Source organism: Phaenicophaeus curvirostris, chromosome 2 (assembly GCF_032191515.1).
Source record: "Phaenicophaeus curvirostris isolate KB17595 chromosome 2, BPBGC_Pcur_1.0, whole genome shotgun sequence".
NCBI lineage: Eukaryota > Metazoa > Chordata > Aves > Cuculiformes > Cuculidae > Phaenicophaeus > Phaenicophaeus curvirostris.
Window position 1 is genome coordinate 40,100,205 of NC_091393.1, and position 19,956 is coordinate 40,120,160.

Sequence of the window (19,956 nt, forward strand, 5' to 3'; positions counted from 1 at the left end):
AGCAGAGATGTATCTTTCTGAAACTCATCATGAGTCGGCAACGTGTGCTCGCAGCCCAGAAGGCCAACTGTATCCTGGCCTCCATCAAAAGAAGCACAGCCAGCAGGTCAAGGGAGGTGATTCTTTACTCTGCTCCCGTGAGACCCCACCTGGAGTACCGTGTCCAGTTCTGGAATCCGCAACATAAGAAGGATATGAAACTGTTGGAATGGGTCCTACCCAAACCATTCTATGATTTTATGATATATCATCTGTGAAATGCTTAACTAAGTTCCGACTGGAGAAGGAACACGGCAGCTTGATTTCAAAATGAGTTTTCTTACATAATTAAAAATACCAGACACAAGCAGTGTCTGGTATATTCAATACCATTTATGCAGTCAGTGTTTTGGAAGCTGGTGGCATTGACAGGACTACTTGCACTGGTCTTCCACAGAGTAGTTTTCTCAATTTTTTATATTCTGTTGTTATCCAAAAGACAATTTTTACTTAAAGGCTATTTCAGGTTAGAGAGAATATATTTTGATCCACATCCAACATTTATCTGTAGATGTGGAGATGTTCAGGTTCATAGTCTTGATTCTTGTCCATGTCTGTTATTACTGAACTACTAATTACCCTTGGTCTTCATTGATTGTTTCAGTCAATAGTGAATGGATTTTTGACGTATTTTGTAATTGACAGAAGACATAGAAAACTATTCTTAATGACTTCTTTGGAAGAATACCATAACACTTGAATTACCTTGTATTAGCTTCTTGTTTGTATATTAATGAAATGTAAAATATAGAAGGTGAGAACAGGATATATATGTGTGTATATATATAAGATTGTAGACAGCTGCTTGAACTCTTTAGGAAGATTGTCACTTGTAGATTTGGTTGAATTACTTGCCAAAGAATCGACTATGAAAAAAATATGTCTGTTTTATAAATTGGAGAAAGTTATAGTTATCATATACAGCCTTGAAAAATTACCTGGTGCTTTTCATTTTTTGTTCATTGGGTTTTTAACACAGAGGTGAGTAGTGCCTGGTTGGGTCTGCTGACACACCTGAATATAGAGAGTTGAGATAAAAAAGTTATGCCTTTTATAGGACATAATCAAACTTCCCATCAGTCTGGAAAAATGTAGTGATGTCCAACAGCTAACTGTCATATGAAGCAAGGATTATATAATTGGGAAAGCCCTTTTATGAGTGAGGGTATATTTAGCTTTCTGTAAATGTAAGTAGGATCCAAGATGCTTCTTTCCCGAACAGATGCAGTTGCACAATGTATATAATACGACATTTGCTCATGGGCATAGTTGATATACAGAGAACAGCTAATAACCACCTGCATCCTCTGTAAAGCAGGCAACACATTTACAGTCACAAATTTGCAAACATTTAATTTACTACTGAAATAAAACTACAAAAACGGCAGTAGGCAAGAGGACAGCCTTCTGTGAAACTTCATTGTAGGAGAAGGATGTAGGAAACACCACCCAGCTAAATGGAGAACTGTAAACAAGTTTACAAGGTTAATATGTGGATTTAAATTGCAGTCACTATTCAAATTTCCTATTCTACATCAACAGCATAGCAGGTGATGTGAGAAACTGAGGATCCATAGTTTTGCCAGCATTTGCATCGTAGTCTCAGATGTCATAGAATCATAGAATAACCACGTTGGAAGAGACCCACCAGATCATCGAGTCCAACCATTCCTATTTCTTGACACAAAGCACTGCCTAAGCAACTAACTGCACTGAATATTTAAACAGGGACATATTTTAAAATGCACAATATAGTATTTTTAATGTCAGAGGTTGTATGTCAGAGCATGTTCCTATCATGATTTCTAGAAGGTTTCTGCAACTTTGTACAGTGGATTTCAATCCCAGACAGGCTTCTATAGAATAACTTCAAGCCTAATAAGCTAGTACCTATACATTTGACTTATACCTCTGTTCTCAATACCATCGATTTAAATACTTTCTAAACCAGATGTCAACTCTCTCTAGTTTTAAACAAACTGCAGGAGAGTTTGTGACAAAACCAGGAGGGCTCAAAGGAAAGACCAAACACAACCACCACAATGGTGTAAATGTCAGGAGACACACTAACTGAAGGATCTGGTTCTGCACCTTCTCCCCTATATTTTTAGCTTCTGATTTCATGAATTCTCAACATCAAAACTGAGAGGAAAGCAAACACATACAAATATTAAAAAAAATGTCATCTCTATGGAGTATGTTTGTTTCCCATGGTTATGTTTCACAGTAGGGTAAATAACGTGAAAGTGGAGGCGGCAAGTCTTACTTGCTACTTAACCAGAAGTCTCCTGCCAAAATATGAGGCTTAGCATAGTAAAGTTTGTTCTCTTACTATCTGTGTCAGGCTGTTTGTGAGGTATCTTAGCTGTATAGAACTACCCAGCCTCCTGTACCTTCCTGTGTCTGTTTGGTTGAATCACACCATGAATGACACCAAGACACGTTAGTGGGAGGATTGTTTATAAGAGAAAGGCAAATAAATTTGACACTTGAGATTACCAGGAAAGTTGTTGTGGAAGCACATGCTCATAGCTGCTGAATACGCACTGCCAATGTCAAGGAAATCTGTTAGGGAAAGCAAAGCAACCTTGAAGCAATTTTTTTAACCCTCTGGCGGAGGAGAACACGTGAAAGGTTGTTAGAGCTGAACAGAGTGCTGCCTTCCTTCTTTTACTTTCTTAGGATTGCCTAATCCCCTGTCTTCATACCAGAGTTTAATGAGACATTGCACAGCATGTTCTTCTCCTGACTTCTCTCCTTTGAGGGTTCTTCCAGTGACCTACAGCCCCTCTTTTCTGGAGGCTGGTGACAGTGACAGGAGCAGCCAGCTGGGTTTGCACAGATGTCCCCTTTGGGTGTCCTTTTGCTTTCCCCCATTCGCTCGTTGTCCTTGCTCCTCTTCCAGGCCAACATTTTTGCTTCTCTTGCTTGTGCATGGGAAGTTGTAACTGTGGAGCAGGCCTAGACATTATGAAAGTACTGACACATAAGGAACCTGGGAAATGCCTTAATTTAAAAATACACATGCTCCTGTGCTGGGGCTACAGGAGATCCTGTGACAAAAATTGGAAAAAGGGCATTGTTTGGACTGAATTGGGCTGTGCGGTTAGGTAATAAATTCTGCAAAAAGAGTAAAGATGTAAAGATAGTTTGAAGGGGAAAAGCTTTTACTGAGAAGACTGAAGAAAGAATATAAAATTAATACACACTTTAAACAGGTGGGCTTTCAGATATAGCCATTCCTTGAGTAAAGAGGAGCAAACTATAGAAAGACAGAGAACATGCACAAAAGGAGCAACTATCTCAGTGGGGGGAGAGAATGGGGAATGCTGTACTCTAGTGGAATGCAGAGGAGACTGGAGGTAAAAATCAAGGAAAACAGATTAAAGCAAGAAGCCAAACCAGATAATGCATATTTAAGAACAAGAAGGAGAGAGGAAGGGAAAACCCTCCTGCTCCCACCAAACAGAAGGGGAAGTAAGTGGTGACAAAGTTGAAAGAAAAGATACATATATTTGCATGGTAGATGGAAAGAGTAGTTTATACGATGAAATGAGGAGAAGGACTTTATATGGTAAATTCATGTTGATGGTGAAATAAGAGAAAATCTTCTGTCTGCATGTTTTCTGTAGCTAATGAGTCCTGGAAAGGCTGGGATTGTCGCTTTATCTGAATGATACTTCTGAGTCTTTCTTTAAGGAAAGATGCTTGAAGTATTGCTGCGTTTTGTTTGATTTAAACTATCATTTTCCTTTCTGAAATGTGAAATGCAGAATTAAATGGTAGGTATGCACCATCTGCTGTTTATATGGGAATAAAAGCTAGTGTGTTTGGGCAACGTTTAAGCCCATGACAAGAGCAGAAATAATGGAAACATTATGTCAGCTACACCCAGCAGATCCCTCATGAACTGAAGCATTGTGGTTTTTCCCATGCTTTTTTCCCATGTTTTCATGTTCAACACTGTTAAACATGAATTCCTGGAGGAGAATAAGCATTTCCTCCTTGGTGAATAGACTGAGTCTTTTATTTCTTTGTTTTTCTTATTCCTTTTAGGGATCTCCTGCTGTCTGTGGCACTTGGCCAGGTACTCTCCCTTCTTATCTGTGGCATTGGTCTCACAAGCAAGTATTTGTCAGAAGATTTCCATGCCAACACACCTGTTTTTCAGAGCTTCCTCAATTATATCCTTCTGTTCTTGGTCTACACAACAACACTAGCTGTCAGACAAGGTAAGTGCCTCTCTGGAATGGTTTTGTAGAAAACAGTGAGGATAAAGGCTTTTGCAGAACAACAACAGGCATTGTGATTTAGACAGATATCCCATTAACATTTGTTATATATGTACATTACTTAGTAATACATATTGGATGAACTGAAAAAATCCTAGTAAATCTTCATTACCAAAGAATGAATCAGTAGGTGTTAGGACAGTAGCACTATCTAAAAGTAAAAAGTAACATCAGTACTTTTGACTTCCTAACTGTTCTTATGGGAATGTTCCTCTCACATCTGCCTCTGCCTTAACAACCACATATTAAGGGTTTATTTTGAATATGACTGCATGCCTTGCTGGGAAATATTACTGTGCTTTACATCTTATGTAGGCTGAGGAGAGAGCTCAGGAGCAAACAAAGAAGAGCTTGCTAGTTCTAGTTGCTGATCACAGCAACTCAATAGTTCACCTATTGTTAGAAAAAAGTAGCAGCCAGTTTTTAGCCATTGGGAAGTAGGAGTTGAAGGGAGGGAATCTGGGATGCTCTTTCGGTAGTGTTCTGTGGGCAGAGGAGAGATACAGCCTTGCCTCTGCTTTGTTACAGGGCCTGCACAACTCATTTAGTCTCTGAAGTGGGAAACACATTCAGGTGTGCTTTGGTACCGTGTATCGAATGATCCTCTGTTTGACAGTCTATATGTAATATAAGGGGTTTGTACCTTTCCTACCCCGTCCCTCTCTTCTTTAAGGTTTTGAGTCTAGATAAGGTGTGGGAGGTGAATGTAGTTTAGGTACGTTTCTCACCCACTCATTTTTTTGTAATCATTTTATTTGTTCATCTTCATAGAACACATGGATTAGAAGCAAAATCAAAGAGCAAAAATATCATGTGCTTTCCTGACTCTGGTCTCTTTATATAGGAGAGAAGGGCTCTGGAGGAAAAGAACTACAAAATGTATCAGGCCATGGTACATTTATCAACATACTCAGAGATTTGTATTTTCTCGCAGCAACAATTATTTTTTGATCATTCGTTGATGTTGCAAACTTTAAGAAATTGCTAAGTTCTTCACTTATAGTATGGTCTTGTGATTCAATATTATAAAGTGTTCCAAAACAGAACAGACAATTTTCATCCAAAAAATGCACAGTCAAATATATACCACTGTACTCCAGCCCAAAGCGCTTAAGTGTATTACAACTTAAGTCTTATAAACCTTGGTCTCCAGTGACATTTTTTGGAAGTGATGAAAGCCAAACTGGAGAGGAAATGTTGGCTATTATATAAGGAGAGATTGCTGAGGCAATGTTTCACTATCCTGGTATTTCATTTTGTGTAAGGGGAAACATCACCACATGCTTTGCTCTGCAAAAGGTTTAAAACATGTATTAGTGGCATCTTTCTGGAGAACTGTGTTTAAAAATAATTCTTCTGAGTGTAGGATTGCCTAGATGTTCGCTAGTTCTGTCCCAGAAATGTCCTCCTTGGGCCTGATTTAGATAGTGTGGAAGCCAAGACTCTGATTTTTAAATAGATTTTACTTTTTTGAAGGTGCTGGCTCATGAGAGGATATATGGGCCAGCATACTGCTGTGCATTTCAGGACTTCATTTAGAATCATGTTTGACACGTGGTATATATCAACATTTCAAAAATGCTGTCAAGCACTCTGTTTTACATGTATAAAAATATGTATTAAAACTATACTTCATTATGCTTAATTGGAGTGGTAGACTAAAGAGAGTTTGTTGGAGCTATCTATTGTGCCGGTTAGATAGATTTGGGAATCGATTGGGGAAAGTATCAGGGATATGTGATAAATATCTTCTGGACAAGGGAGGAGAGTTGGGGAAGATGTTTGAACAGGCTCGCTGTTGAATACAGAGCATTTGAACAACCAGAGCCCCAGTGGAATAGTCTAAGAAGGGAGCTGTCAAAAAAAGAATAAGAAAAAAAAAAAGATGGTTTGGTCCAAAATAAACCCAGAACAAAATTGGCTACAGAAGCAATGAAAGCAATGATCCAGGCATTCAGTATTCCTGCTGGATGGCACAGCACTATGCAGCCAACTCATTTACTCAGCATTTAATATTGCCAATTGACTGAGCCTGACATTGTCTTTTTGCTTGTGTATTTATTCAAATGTATTATCTGTGTTTGTTCCACTAAGGCACTTTTTCAAGCAGCTCTAATCATTTGGCTTCATTAACAAATGGGAATCACATAATAATGTTATTAATTTTATATGGGATGATTCTGTTCTGAGTGCTGGGAACAGCAGAAGGCTTTTATTTATTTATTTATTTATTTTAAAATTCAGTTCTCCTACTCTGTATGCAAGATTTAATATCCTTGTTCTCCCTCAGAAATCAAACAGTCATAAGTTGGGTGGTAGTCAAAAATAACTGTATCGCTTTGTCTTTTCCTTTGCTTGCTTCTTAATCTCTGGGGTTTTGCAGAACTGGCTAAGGAGGCGTCACTTGAGGTGGCCCAACCCCCGCTTAATTCACTGTCAGACTGAAAACTAATTTCCTGACGCATAAGTAACTCTTCTTTCTTTAAAAGCTTCTTCTAAATTTTGTTTTTCCCTCACTGTTCATCTTCTTGCCCCATATAAACACCCTGAGAGATACTGAGAAGGTAGAATTTGCATTGGTCTCTGAAAATCAGTATCATCAGATGACTAAAGCTCCTAATTCCTGAGGTTTTCTGACTCAAGCTTTCTGCAGCAAACTCCCAGGTTCTAGCAGCTAAAGTTAGTCCCTGGGCACCAGCAGCTTCCATTATGTTTGTGATGTAGATGTAGATGTAGATGTAGATGTAGATGTAGATGTAGATGTAGATGTAGATGTAGATGGGGAACCAGTTTGAAGGCAGTAAAAGTGGTCTCAACAGTTTTAAGCAGTGAAATCCATGTGATAAGGCTTTTCATCATTATTGCAATTTTGGCCTCATGACCAGAAATAAGCAGTGACAGAAGTGTTAAAGGACATCTGTTCTTGTGAGATTTTCATATGAGCCTTAAAATGTGAATACTGCTCAGGCAGACATCATGAAAAGCAATAGAATTTAGCCAAACTGAGATTTTTCCAATGCAAAATCCTACCACCTTTCTATCAGCTGAACTCCAAAGTTTCTGTTAAATGATGATGCTGGTATCTAGAATTCTCTCTCTTTTATTCTGAATATAATGCTAATCTTAATATTTTTTGTTATACGTATATTTAAGTTGAACATATCGTTTCCCCAAAGAGGTGATTGCAGAGGTTCTTCACAGTTAGGAATGCACAGTCAGGCATACATGGATGCTAAAACTCACTTGTCCACACATACAAGTCCACTAGAGCTTCCAGTCTAACACTCATTAATGCACCAATGCTGAGGTCTGAGTATAATTCATAGAATCATAGAATCATAGAATAACCAGGTTGGAAGGGACCCACCGGATCATCGAGTCCAAGCATTCCAATCAACCACTAAACCATGCCCCTTAGCACCTCATCCACCCGTGCCTTAAACACCTCCAGGGAAGGTGATTCAACCACCTCCCTGGGCAGCCTGTTCCAGTGCCCAATGACCCTTCCTGTGAAAAGTTTTTTCCTAACGTCCAGCCTAAACCTCCCCTGGTGGAACTTGAGGCCATTCCCTCTTGTCCTGTCCCCTGTCACTTGGGAGAACAGGCCAGCACCCTCCTCTCTACAACCTCCTTTCAGGTAGTTATAGAGAGCAATGAGGTCTCCCCTCAGTCTCCTCTTCTCCAGGCTAAACAACCCCAGCTCTCTCAGCTGTTCCTCATAAGGCCTGTTCTCCAGGCCTTTAGGAGTTCTTTAGGAGTTTCCTTTGTGTGAGAACGATTAATGTCACTAATGCAGCATTATAAGGGAATTAATTTCATTAAGTTTTATCTGGTTGATATACCAAAACTTTAATAGCAAATAAGGACCTCCTCAGTTCTTTCTTTTGAGGTAACTTCCTCATCCCTGTTGTTTTCATCCCTGTTGTTTTTCCAAAACCTGTATTTGTCTATGGTAACACCTCTGAGTTTAGAAGAAAATTTTAACCCATATTATGTCAGCTCAGTCCCCTCATCAGCAGAGGATTCTGCTTAACAAAAACTTGTCAGGACACTTCCAGATATTCCTTTGAGTTGTGTGGTGTTATTTACTGAGGCAAAGAAAAGCCTTAGCTATCAGGAAGAAAAGCCTCCTATCAGTGCAGTGGAGCTATGGGACATAGAGCTAGTAGGGATTAGGTTTAACACCTTTAAAAGCAGTAAGTGAGAATTATCCATAGTGGACCAGAAGGTGTTAATTAGCAACAGTCAACACGGCTGCAAGCATCAGCAGTTGCCACCAAAAATAAATTATTTCTAAAAGCCACCTCACATATGCTACAAAAGAAAACAACACATCTAGACATCATGAAAGAAAAAGAAATAATATGAGACTGCTATTTTTTTGTTATTCTGGAAAACAAGAAATGAGGGAGCAGAGGGAACCGTAAAGCCTGAAAGGCCAAATTCTGTGCAAGCAGAGCTCCATGTTGGATGATATCCCTTTAATTTTAGTGCAACAAGTTACCAGGTATTGTCAGCCCACCATTACAAGGGTTTGGCAACAATTTGATAGTTCAGAAAAGTTCTTATGAATCTGTGTATGTCTGGATAAATTCTGCTTCTAGGCTAATTGATGAGGTTATAGCATATGTCAATGGAAATATGGTTTTCCCTAGAGTAATTCTAATGTCTTAGATTTGACATATAATCAGATGTGATCTATGCCCCTGAGTCAGCTAGAGAGTCCTGTGAAACTAGTAACAGTTGCAATCCTGTTACTGGAATATAATTTTTTATGTGTTTCTACTTAGGATTGGTTTATGACATCAGCGTCTCAGTTATATGTAAATTCATTATTTTTTTACTCTTTAAGTATGTATCTCTAGTTCCTGCTTTCAAATATCCTTCCTGCTTTCAAAAAATTGACTGAAACAGGCTACTTAAATGAAAGTAAAACATTATATGAGTTGTTCAGTTTTACTGCAGTGCTTGTCAGCTATTTATTGAATGATAGAAAGGATACATATCTTTTTTTTTTCTTAACTCAATTTCATTCCACTACAATGTTATGTTAACACAAAGCTAGTATCATGCACTTAGGTAGATGTGACAGAATTTCTTCGATATTAACATCTTTTTTTTTTTTTTCAACTGCTTGTAAGAACATGCCTGGGATAGAAAGAGAGTGCATGATTTCAGATGATTAAACTAAATTAGATATAATGTACATTGGGCAATATGTGTTGTGCCATTGAGATAAAAAGTCATCTAGAAAGCCATCAATCCCAACAGCATTTTCAGTGAAAAGCCTTCAGAAATATGGACTGTGTGTTCACTGAGGATGTCAAGGAGTGAAAAGATGCATTTCATCATCATTTGGTTTCCTAAGTATGCTCACACCTCTTCTGCAGAACAAAGAGCTTGGTTATCCCTCCAGCATCAACCAAAACCTGCACAAGCTACTGTTCAAACAGCCTTATGATCTTCTGTGACAGAAGTGGTCCTTGATCTCTCAAGGCAATGATTCAGCCCACCTGCTGGCCTGCAAATGTGTGGCAGACATTGCAAAGCCTGGTGGCCTTCCCCTTGAAATACAGGGGAAAGGACTTCAAACTGGCGCAGCTCCTCCTGGGCCTCCCGCTGCAAGAGGCCAGGCTAACCCTGGGTTGTAAAAATGAAACATGGCAGCGAGCATGGCTTGGGACCTGCAAAAAATAATGACCTACAGGTCTTTGGTATTCTCATAGCAGCGCTGCAGAATCTCCTGCTGTGTTGCAGTTTGCAGTCTGAAGTGCACTTTCTCCTAATTACTCTGGGATTCTAATTAGGGATGCCAAACTGTGTGGGATATGTTTATTATGAAATGGTCAGCCAAACAGTCCTTTTGTCTCAGCTTTGAAGAGCCCTTTTCATATTCAGAGGGAGTTCTGTACTTTAGGGGAAATGCAACTAGAATGCTGTCTATTTACAGGCCCTTCAAATTGCAAGGATCTTTTTTGTAACATGCAATTTTCTGGTTTGGATAACATGCTCACAGGAGCAAGAATGATGATGTATTACATGTTTGGGATTTGCCTATCATATCATGGCAAGGTAGCCAGCAGAAAAATAGTAGAACTAGAGCCAGATTCCTGTTCAGTCCCATTTACATACTCATTGTTTGAATTTTCTCTCTACTTTCAAGTGAGTTTTAAAGATTTCCTATTGTAATATGCTGAATGCTGCTGCTTTCCCTACTGCATGAACCTTTATTATTTTACCTGTAGGTGGTTACAGTTCAGTGAGGTCTTAAATTTCTCCTGTACGTATAGTTTTCAGAGGACCTTGGGATCCTGTATGTGCCTTGGAATTCTGTTCTTTATGATAGTTTCCCCAAAAAACTCTTCCCACTCCAATGAAGTCTTCTCACATTCTTCAGCCACCATACAGAAACAAATGCAATTTCAACAGAATATGATTTATTCCACATAGGTGGTACGAAGACAGGGTAAAAACTGATAGACCGTGTTGCTGTTACTAAGGTAGGATTAAAACCAATACACTTGACCTTTCTGTCTTTTGCTTTGTTTTCTTTTGCTATTCCTAGTGGAGAGGGTGGATTTTTTTTTTATTCCTCAGGGTTTTTCTTTCTCAGCTGTCTTTGGTATGTGAGCCAGCAGACAGATGCTTTCTGCTTTGACCTTGCTGCTCCTTTCCACCCACACAAGGGACCAAGCATCTCAAGGCATCTCAGGAGGGCTAAGACTATTTTAATTTTCATCAGGTGCATTTTGCTTTGCCAGCTGTTTAACAAAGTGCAAATGAAAACTTAAAAGAGAGGAATCTTGGCCCCCAAAGTAGTGGAAATGTGTTGGCAGGTAAAGGCTATAAAGAAAGCTCAGCCTTGTCTTTCTAGCATTTTTATTTCTCAATTCTGTGCTCCTGATTGTTAGGTTTGGCACCTGCTGTCTGAACCCATAGCATTCATTCCATGTTACAATATATGTGGCCTTCTGTTAGTCCTGGCCGAATCAGCACAGTCTGTCTTGCATCACATCACGGGAATAAATCATGTACATCTCACAGCACATACAAACTGAAAATTGGAAAGTTCTGTTCGTTTAGGGTGCAGGTGGCAGCAGTTAAGCATGAACACTGTATGTCATGGTTTAATGATGCAAACACTAATATGCTCATGATGACTCCAAAGCAATAAAGGCAAAGCCTAATCAAGCATCCATGCTGTAGCATTCTCTGTAGTAGCATCTCATGAGCTCATTCAGTCCACAGATACCTCTATTTTTACTAGGTTCCTTTCAAAATAGCTTTGCTACTCAAAAAAGTATCCTTTGTGCCATCAAAGACAAAAGAAGCTGAAAGAGGGCATCGAGCTAAAGGACATGAGCACCATTTTTCCTGTGCCTACTGATGCAGACAAGACAACAAAAAAAGGGAGATCTCTTGCAATCCCCTTGATCTAAATGAGGAAATGAGAGGTCTTGTCCACATAGAGAAGTGAACTTATACAAAGGTTGCTTGTGAACTAGGGGTACCTCTTCTTGCAACAAAGTCCCCGGAGGACTCAAATTAGGCAGCTCAACACATAAGTGCTCCGGTCACTCTCAGTTCAGGAAGTTCAGACCCGGTCATGTTTCTGGCTGTTATGTTTATGCCCACAACCAATTTCTTCTAGAAATAGCATTCAGATTTGCACCATGGTTCAAAGACTGGTGCATATTTTATGAGAGCAAACCTTACAGGCACTAAGTGCAGTGAACATAAAAGGGAGGCCAAGATTTACGCTGGCAGAAGTCCTGGTTTATGGACCATGTTTTCATCAAACACTGCCTCATCACTGTGAGGCAATGTTTATCCTGAAAATACTCCTTGAGAATAAGGTAGATTTACCCTGGAGGTAAATGTATATACAGTTCAGAAACATTTAGCCAGATGTGGCTATTCCATGCCAGTAAGCCAATAAATAGAAATCACAGATGCAATAAAATGTAAGGCAATGCAGGTATTCAGCTCACAGCTGCAGCATCACAGGTAGCCAGTGGAATTCAGCAGAAACAAGAAATGATCAGTTTTATACTGTGATGCTATTCTTGGTGAGTGCAGCACCTATATCTGAGACTTGGAGCAATCTGCAACATATTTGCATTGATTTTTGGCTCAGGATTTAGATTTTGTTGCTGAGAGTGTGAAACTCAACCCCCCACATGCTTTTCCAGGAGGCATGCCAGCCTTTCAAATACAGTGGTAGTCTGAACACAAGACTGTGAGTAGCTGTTTGAGAAGATCAACCTTGTCACTAAAAGAATGAGTGAGCACGCTCAAGGAAGCTGCAAGTGCAGTTTGAATACACACGCATCTTGCTGCTTGATTTGAATCCCCATCTCTGCAGCTGCAGTTACATGTGTTTGGATTTTGTAGCACAGATTCAGGTAGGGGCACAGATGTTATAGGTAAAAGAATCAAAGCTTTTGAGCATGTGGAAAGCCAGGAATTGGATGGTACAGTCCTGGAAGTGCTTGGATACCATAGCAGTGAGCACTTACTGAAGCTTTGAAACTCGGTCTGCAGTATCAGAGTATTGCACAGGGGTGAATGTGTTTCTTGGTAATTTTATTTGAGGGTAAAGCAGCTCCCTGTCAAGCCCATATTGCCTTACAGTATGTCAAATCATAAATTCTCTCTTAAGGGTGTGAGCTGAATCACAAAGAGTTGATTTTCTGTAGAATTAAGGGATAACTCTCCGTTGTAGTGTTACTGGATGGATCTGACTCTTCTTCTTAATACATAAACATCTCAAGTGCTGTTTACAAAACCAACTATCCCTTCCCACCACAATGAGGAAAGTTAATGCTTCTGATGAAATAACATACCCTTGATCCTACAGCTGGAAGCAGAATACAGGGATTGTCTCTGCCACTTCATGCAGTATCAGTATTTGCCTGTGATTTATTGAATATTTAAACATTCATCAATTCAAACAGCTAGCCAGTGTAGCAGAATCCTCATTCAGCTCACGTAGCCCCAGCATTCATACAGGAGATTTGAAGTGTGCTTACAAGATGATAACTCTATTGCCTGAAGGAAGTAAGTCCCCCTCTGCCAGAATGGTGCTTTGTATGTAATTAGCGTAAAAATTCAGAGGAGTAGAGTTTATCCTTGCAATCATCTTTCTCATTAAAAAAGAATCGTAATGAAAGAACAAAGCAGTCCCTGCAGTGAATTGGGTTGCCTTCCTAAGTTTTCATTAAATCGAAGACTCAGCAGCATCCCATTTTTGCAGAGCCCCCTTGTAAACTGTGCACAAGATTTGCAGCCAAGTCCCTATGATGATCACATCCTTTCTGAAGGTTTGGAAGTGCAATATATTCCTCTTAAATGGGAAATAGCCCCCTTCTCCATTTTCTTTTTTTTTATTTCATTAGATTCTGTTAACAAAATGGTACTGGAACACAGGAAAGAGCAAAGAGTGTATGTGATGCTTCAGGTAACTCAAAGGCACAACTACAAAACTTAGCCTAAGCAGACTGCCTTTTCTAAAATAAGGACTATGGGGCAACATCAATCAAGGGAATAAAAAATTATGTTAGTGGCTATAAGTTCTGTTTTCAACTTATTCTTCTGGCTCACACAATACCAAGCCATAACACAAGCAGTAATTTCCTCTTCCTTCATCTCCATTATTGTAGCGGTAACCCATATAATTATTGTTACAATTAAACACATCTTTCAGGCAAAAATATACAGATATCATATAAATTTTTTCAGCATTTTGTAAGCATGTTTTTTCTTTTATATTTTGCTAAACTGTTGCCCATTGGCACATGGTTCCTTCAAACTCCTGTTACATTTCTGGATGATGGCACTATAGTAATAACTGCAACTTTATCTGAAAAAAATGTTTACAAATATAGCACTCAGCATGCAAGCTGCAGTTGTGCTGCATGCTCTCCCTTCTGCTTATGAGCTGCTGAGCACAGGCAGGAACACTGAGTCACTTCTGGAAGATGCTCAGAATTCAGGGACCTGAGGACTCATCTCTTAGCTTACGTCTCCCTTTGGCTGCAGTACTTCACAAATCCTGATAATGCTTTAGACCCAAGTCACTACTGAACAGAGCATCTCAGGATCCTCACTAACTGGCTCTATTAGAATCTTTCCCTACATTACGTTTCCTGATTTAGCTAGCATTAAAGAGAAAAGGAGAAGTATAATATATGCTGTCTAGCAGACTCCTCCATTCCTTGCACACATTTCCCTGAAGGTGAGGGGAGGTGGGAACTTTGCTGAGAGAAGTAATGAGCTCTCTGAATACACAGGGGAAGGAGAGACCATGTGCATGTCTCAGAGGACCACTTATCCTTTAGTTTTCAGTAATATGATTGCGACAGTCAATTCACAGGAATAGTTTCGTAACCGTTACAGAAATATAGCAAATGAGGTTTCAAAGGAAAAAATGCATCTGTACCTTTTCTGCATTAAATATTCATGAACTAGTTTCTGTGCAGCTAGTAGAATGTTTACGCAATATCGTTTGTCCATTCTTTTCTGATTATCTGCCTGCAATCTGATACTTTGTTTTGTTTTAATTCTAAAGGAGGTTTTATTACCCCAAGGTAGAGGTGGACTGTGACTGCTTTAGTAAAATGGATCTGCACTAATTTACACCATTGATGATACAAGTGAAGGAGTAGCGTGCTCATGACCATAAATTATTATATATGTTGTTTGTTTTCATTGCTATTTGAAATCTTTTGTTTGACCATGTTCTTGAGTGGCCTATTAGGATTTCAGCTGCTTGGTGTACAAGAAGAACATCCAGTTAATACCCTTATTTCCTGTATTTGGCATGTAAGAGGTTTGGCTCCATTTTAAAGGACCTGCAGTGGTTTGCCCTCATGGAATGATCTTAAGAGTATTTCCATGCAAGCATATATAATTATATACGTGCACATATATATACACACACGTATGAGGTTGAGGGGAGACCTTATTGATCTCTACAACTACCTGAAAGGAGATTGTAGAGAGGAGGGTGCTGACCGCTTCTCCCAAGTGACAGGGGATAAGTCTAGGGGGAATGGCCTCATGTTGTGCCAGGGGAGGTTCAGACTGGGTATCAGGAAAAAATTTTTCACAGAAAGGGTCAACAGGCTGCCCAGGGAGGTGGTTGAGTTACCATCGCTGGAGGTAATTAAAAGACAAGTGGATGAGGTGCTAAGGGGCATGGTTTAGTGGCAGATAGGAATGATTAGACTCGATGATCCTGGAGGTCTTTTCCAACCTTGTGATTCTCTGTGTGATGCTGTGATATACACATATATACACAAACCCCTCCATGTATTATCAGTTTATTTTTAGTATTATTTTATATTGCTTAATTCTGTGATTATCTGAAGATCCCAGGGGACTGCAGGTGTTCTCTAGCTAAGCTTCATGTTTATTTTGATAGGCATACAAGAAACAGGCCATGGTGTAACCAGGAACATCTCATGTCCACTCACAGCTTTTATGACAGTTAAAAAAGATGAAATGCCATAAAGGGAAAGGAAGATTGGCAGTAACCGTGCCGTCCATGTGAACCAAGTTACCAGTGAGCTCTTCCCAAGTGTGCCACTAGGTGAATTCCTGAAAGCATGGACACTGATGAAGGATCCTTTGGAATCTTTTGTAACAGCATGCTTAAACCATGGGTTAAATTTTGTGTTACGACAAAAGATACCTTGTGTTAAGACAAAGCTAAAGAAATAGCAAAATAATTTGAAGGACTCCAGTGAATTTCTGATGCCTTCATCACTGAGCCAGACCTGATGTTGTAGAAATGCTTCTTGGGAACTGGTCGCTGCCAAAGCTGGAGATAGGATGTCTGAACAGAGATGGCCATTGAGCCAGGTAGACTGTAGATACTAGGTTGAAATCATTGGGTTGAGTGCTTTCTAAGAAAACCAGCTAGCTGAGGAGGTGTCAGAAAAAGGAAGTTACAGCAGCAGCTTCACAGTCAGAAGTCTGAGTAAGGAACACCTTTTCAAGCGGCAGCTGAGAATGGCCCTGCCCCAGTGCACTCCTGAACGCTGATATGTGAGGAATCACAGCGTGTCAGGTGGGCTAGGCAGAGAAATGGTGTCAAGGGATAAGTATATTGTACCAGTAGGTGCATGCCCTGCTCTTTTAGTTCCTGTTTAGATGATAATGTGGTTCATATGTTTCACTGTCACGTCCCAAGGGATGTGTTGCTCTTCCCGCTGCTGTTTTCCTCTTTCCTGCAACAGACTGTCTCCCTCTGTGGGATAGTGCCCTACTGACGATGTGTAGGAAAAGTAGTAATCACTGCACATTACTGAGTAGAAGCAAGACTCTAAAACTTTTTTCAACTTTTCTCCCCACACTGCAGCTGTAACACTGAAATTGCATGGATAATACTACTTGGGAATGTTTGTGGATCTGCAGTGTGCAATGGCCTGAGATTTGCACTCTCAAAACCAGCAGCTTTTTCTCTGCTGAATGGAGAATGCAAGAATCCAGTCACTTTTAATTTAGGGAAGATTTTCAATATATTTCTTCTATTGTTATTTCCTTAGAAAATACAAAATAAGCTGTCTTTGTCAGAAGAATCTTCCTCTGAAGTATGGAGTGAAATAAAACTGACAAAAAAGAAAGTAGGGTTCTTTTTTTCTTTAAAGGTTATGGCGCACAGCAGAAAAGAAATGTGTTGCTGTATCAAGGTGAAAGAATTCAAGTCAGATCTCAGAACGACTTGCCTTTAAGAACACAAATGACTATACTATTTATGATAGTATTTTTTCCAATAATGTAGCGACCACTGAATAGTATCTTTGTTTTTCAAAGCTGAGATAACACTCCCTAAGAGCTTTTCATAATGTGACCCATTGAGGTAAACGTAAGGTACAAGACAACACAGAAGTTTGGACATATTTACACAATTAGTTGTTGCTGTATGTGTTTGGTTTTCCATTAACAGAAGTGTGTCATTGCAAAGAAGACCTCCCAGAGCATCTGTGAAAGAATGGCACTATTACAACACCTTGACAACAGCAACATTTGTAGTGGGGGCTGACTCATTTCATACTTAGGTTGTATTTCAGTGTCTCTGTTTATTATAAGGATTGTGTCCATGCCTAAAACAGTCTAATGACATGCTATCTTTAAAGTCATCTAGGTGGAAAAACAATCCTCATTTAAAAGCAAAGTTCTTGTTTCATTTGTCTAGCAGTAAAGACAGTGATAGCTCTTTCTGTGTAAAAAGGAAGGAGGTCTGAAATATAGATGAACTTGTACAGAAAAGCTTTTCTAACAGACATTTAAACAGAGGTTTATAAGTACGTGCACCTGAAATTCAGGTTAAACAGTCTCATAAACATAAGCCAACTGACACAAGAAAGAAAATCACATCTTTCAAGTTTGAGCAGGAGGTATTTTCCTAAAAGTTTCACAGTTGCCTTCAATTTCTGTTACCACACACCTGATAGTATGGCAGCAACTCATTTCTAATTGGAAGCTGCTTAAAGCGAATTGTCAGGTTCTATCAATTTTCCTTCTCAATTTTCACAAAAGGCTCAGGTTTTTAGTCCTTGTTAATATATTTCATATTTTGTCAGTAATGTGATGAAATGTCATCTCCTTATTTCTTAATATTATGAACAGTGGAATAAAAATGGAAATTCACTGTCAGCTGTCTCTGTCATATTCATTGCAGAGGCATTTCTTCTCATACATTTGGTGAGGATTGTGTTTATTTCCATAATTTCTCCTAATCCTGCATTGTTGAGGGAACAGTATATCTTCTGTTAATGACAATATTAAGAGATAAGCTGCTTTAGTGTATTTCTTCCAAAAAAAAAAAAAAGGAAAAAAAAATCTGTTGTAGTGTTATTTCCCACTGCGGCTTTTATTTTATACTTTCTTGAGCTCTGTTTAATATTTAAACACAGGAACAAGTTTCCCAGAGAAGTGTTGGATGCCCCATCCCTGGAAACATTCGAGGTCAGGTTGGATGGATCTCTGAGCAACCTCATCTAGTTGAAGATGTGCCTGCTCGCTGCTGGGGCGCTGGACCAGACGACCTGTAAAGGTCCTTTCCAGTCCAAACCATTCTGTGATTCTGTGTTTTATGGATTGAATCTGTGGAGTACTGAATAGTATTTAGTGGAGTTGACAGGTAATTGGTTATAGAATCATAAAATCATAGAATGGTTTGTTAGATTAGGACTGATCAGTTGTAGAAGCCAGAATTTATATCTTTAGTGAAGAGTTTTAAGCAAACTATTTGAAGTGATTTTCCACTTAGAATCATATCACATATCAATAGTTTAGATGCTAAGTGGCATTCAGGAAGAAACCATTCCTTTTCAAGGAATTTAATAAGCTAATTTATTCACTACAAATTATTTTTATTGCCTGTTAATATTACTAACTTCAAAGCAAGAACAATAAGTGTTTTAATGGGTAAAGTGGTAATAAGTATATCAGAGCTTCAAATGATTGTGACAAAGGCTTTTTTTCCTACTTTCTAGAGATAATTAGATGATAATAATAAGTAAATGATAATAAAAAGTAAAAAAGATCTTGTAAGTTAAACTTGCAGAAAACATTGTGCCACTCAATTAGGCCACTGCATCAGCCATCACCTGTGGAGGCTTTAACATTTCCTTTAGTTTTAAGGACTAGTAGTAGAAAAATAGCTTCTAAATATAATATATAGATAAAAGAAACAATCTTCCAAGGGAATTGATTTGGTGATTTATATTTATCTTTGGCCATCACAAACAGTGCTTCCTTTCAAAGGAAAGTACCATCAAGTATGGCACAGGAAGGGTAGGAGAAGAGGCGGGGTAGCCCTCTATGTAAGGGAGGACTTGGACACCGTTGAGATGGATTGTGGCGATGAGGAGATTGAGTGCCTGTGGGTTAAAATCAGAGGAGCCCCTAAGAAGGTAGATTTTGTGATGGGAGTCTGTTACAGACCACCCAGCCAAGGAGAAGCAGCTGACGAGCTCTTCTATAGACAGCTGGGGTTAATCTCTAGATCAATGCCTCTTGTTCTTGTGGGAGACTTCAAACTAACTGATATCTGCTGGAAGTACAATAGAGCAGAAAGGAAGCAGTCTAGGAGGTTGCTGGAGTGTGTGGAAGACAACTTCCTTGCACAGCTGGTGAATGAACCAGCAAGGGAAGATCCCCTCCTGGACCTGCTGTTTGTGAACAGAGAAGACCTTGTGGGGGATGTGGCAGTAGAAGGATGCCTAGGACAAAGCGATCATGAGATGATAGGGTTTTCTGTTCTAGGTGAAGTGAAGAGGGTGGTAAGCAGGTCAGTAGCACTAAATTTCCAGAGGGCAGACTATGAACTCTTCATAAGGCTGGTTGGCAAAATCTCATGGGAGACAGTACTTAAGGGCAAGGGAGCCCATGAGGGCTGGGAGCTCTTAAAAAAGGAAATCCTAGCAGCTCAGGAGAAAGCTGAGGTACTTAACGCCTTCTTTGTCTCAGTCTTTAATTATAAAGAAAGTTGTTCCCTCTGTGTACAAACCCAGGAGCTAGAGGAGCAAAATGAGGCTCCCATGATCCAAGAGGAGGTGGTTAGAGACTTGCTTGCCCGGCTAGACACCCACAAGTTGATGGGGCCGGATGGGAT

General features: G+C 39.5%; 1 protein-coding gene across 1 annotated transcript in view; it reads left to right on the forward strand.

Moving 5' to 3' along the window:
• Positions 1 to 19,956, forward strand: part of SLC35F1 (solute carrier family 35 member F1) — a 149,277-nt gene that overhangs the window by 37,141 nt on the left and 92,180 nt on the right. Inside the window, exon 2 of the mRNA XM_069851200.1 lies at positions 4,096 to 4,271. Within this exon, the coding sequence (XP_069707301.1) occupies positions 4,096 to 4,271 (176 nt within the window). The remainder of the gene's footprint in view (positions 1 to 4,095; positions 4,272 to 19,956) is intronic.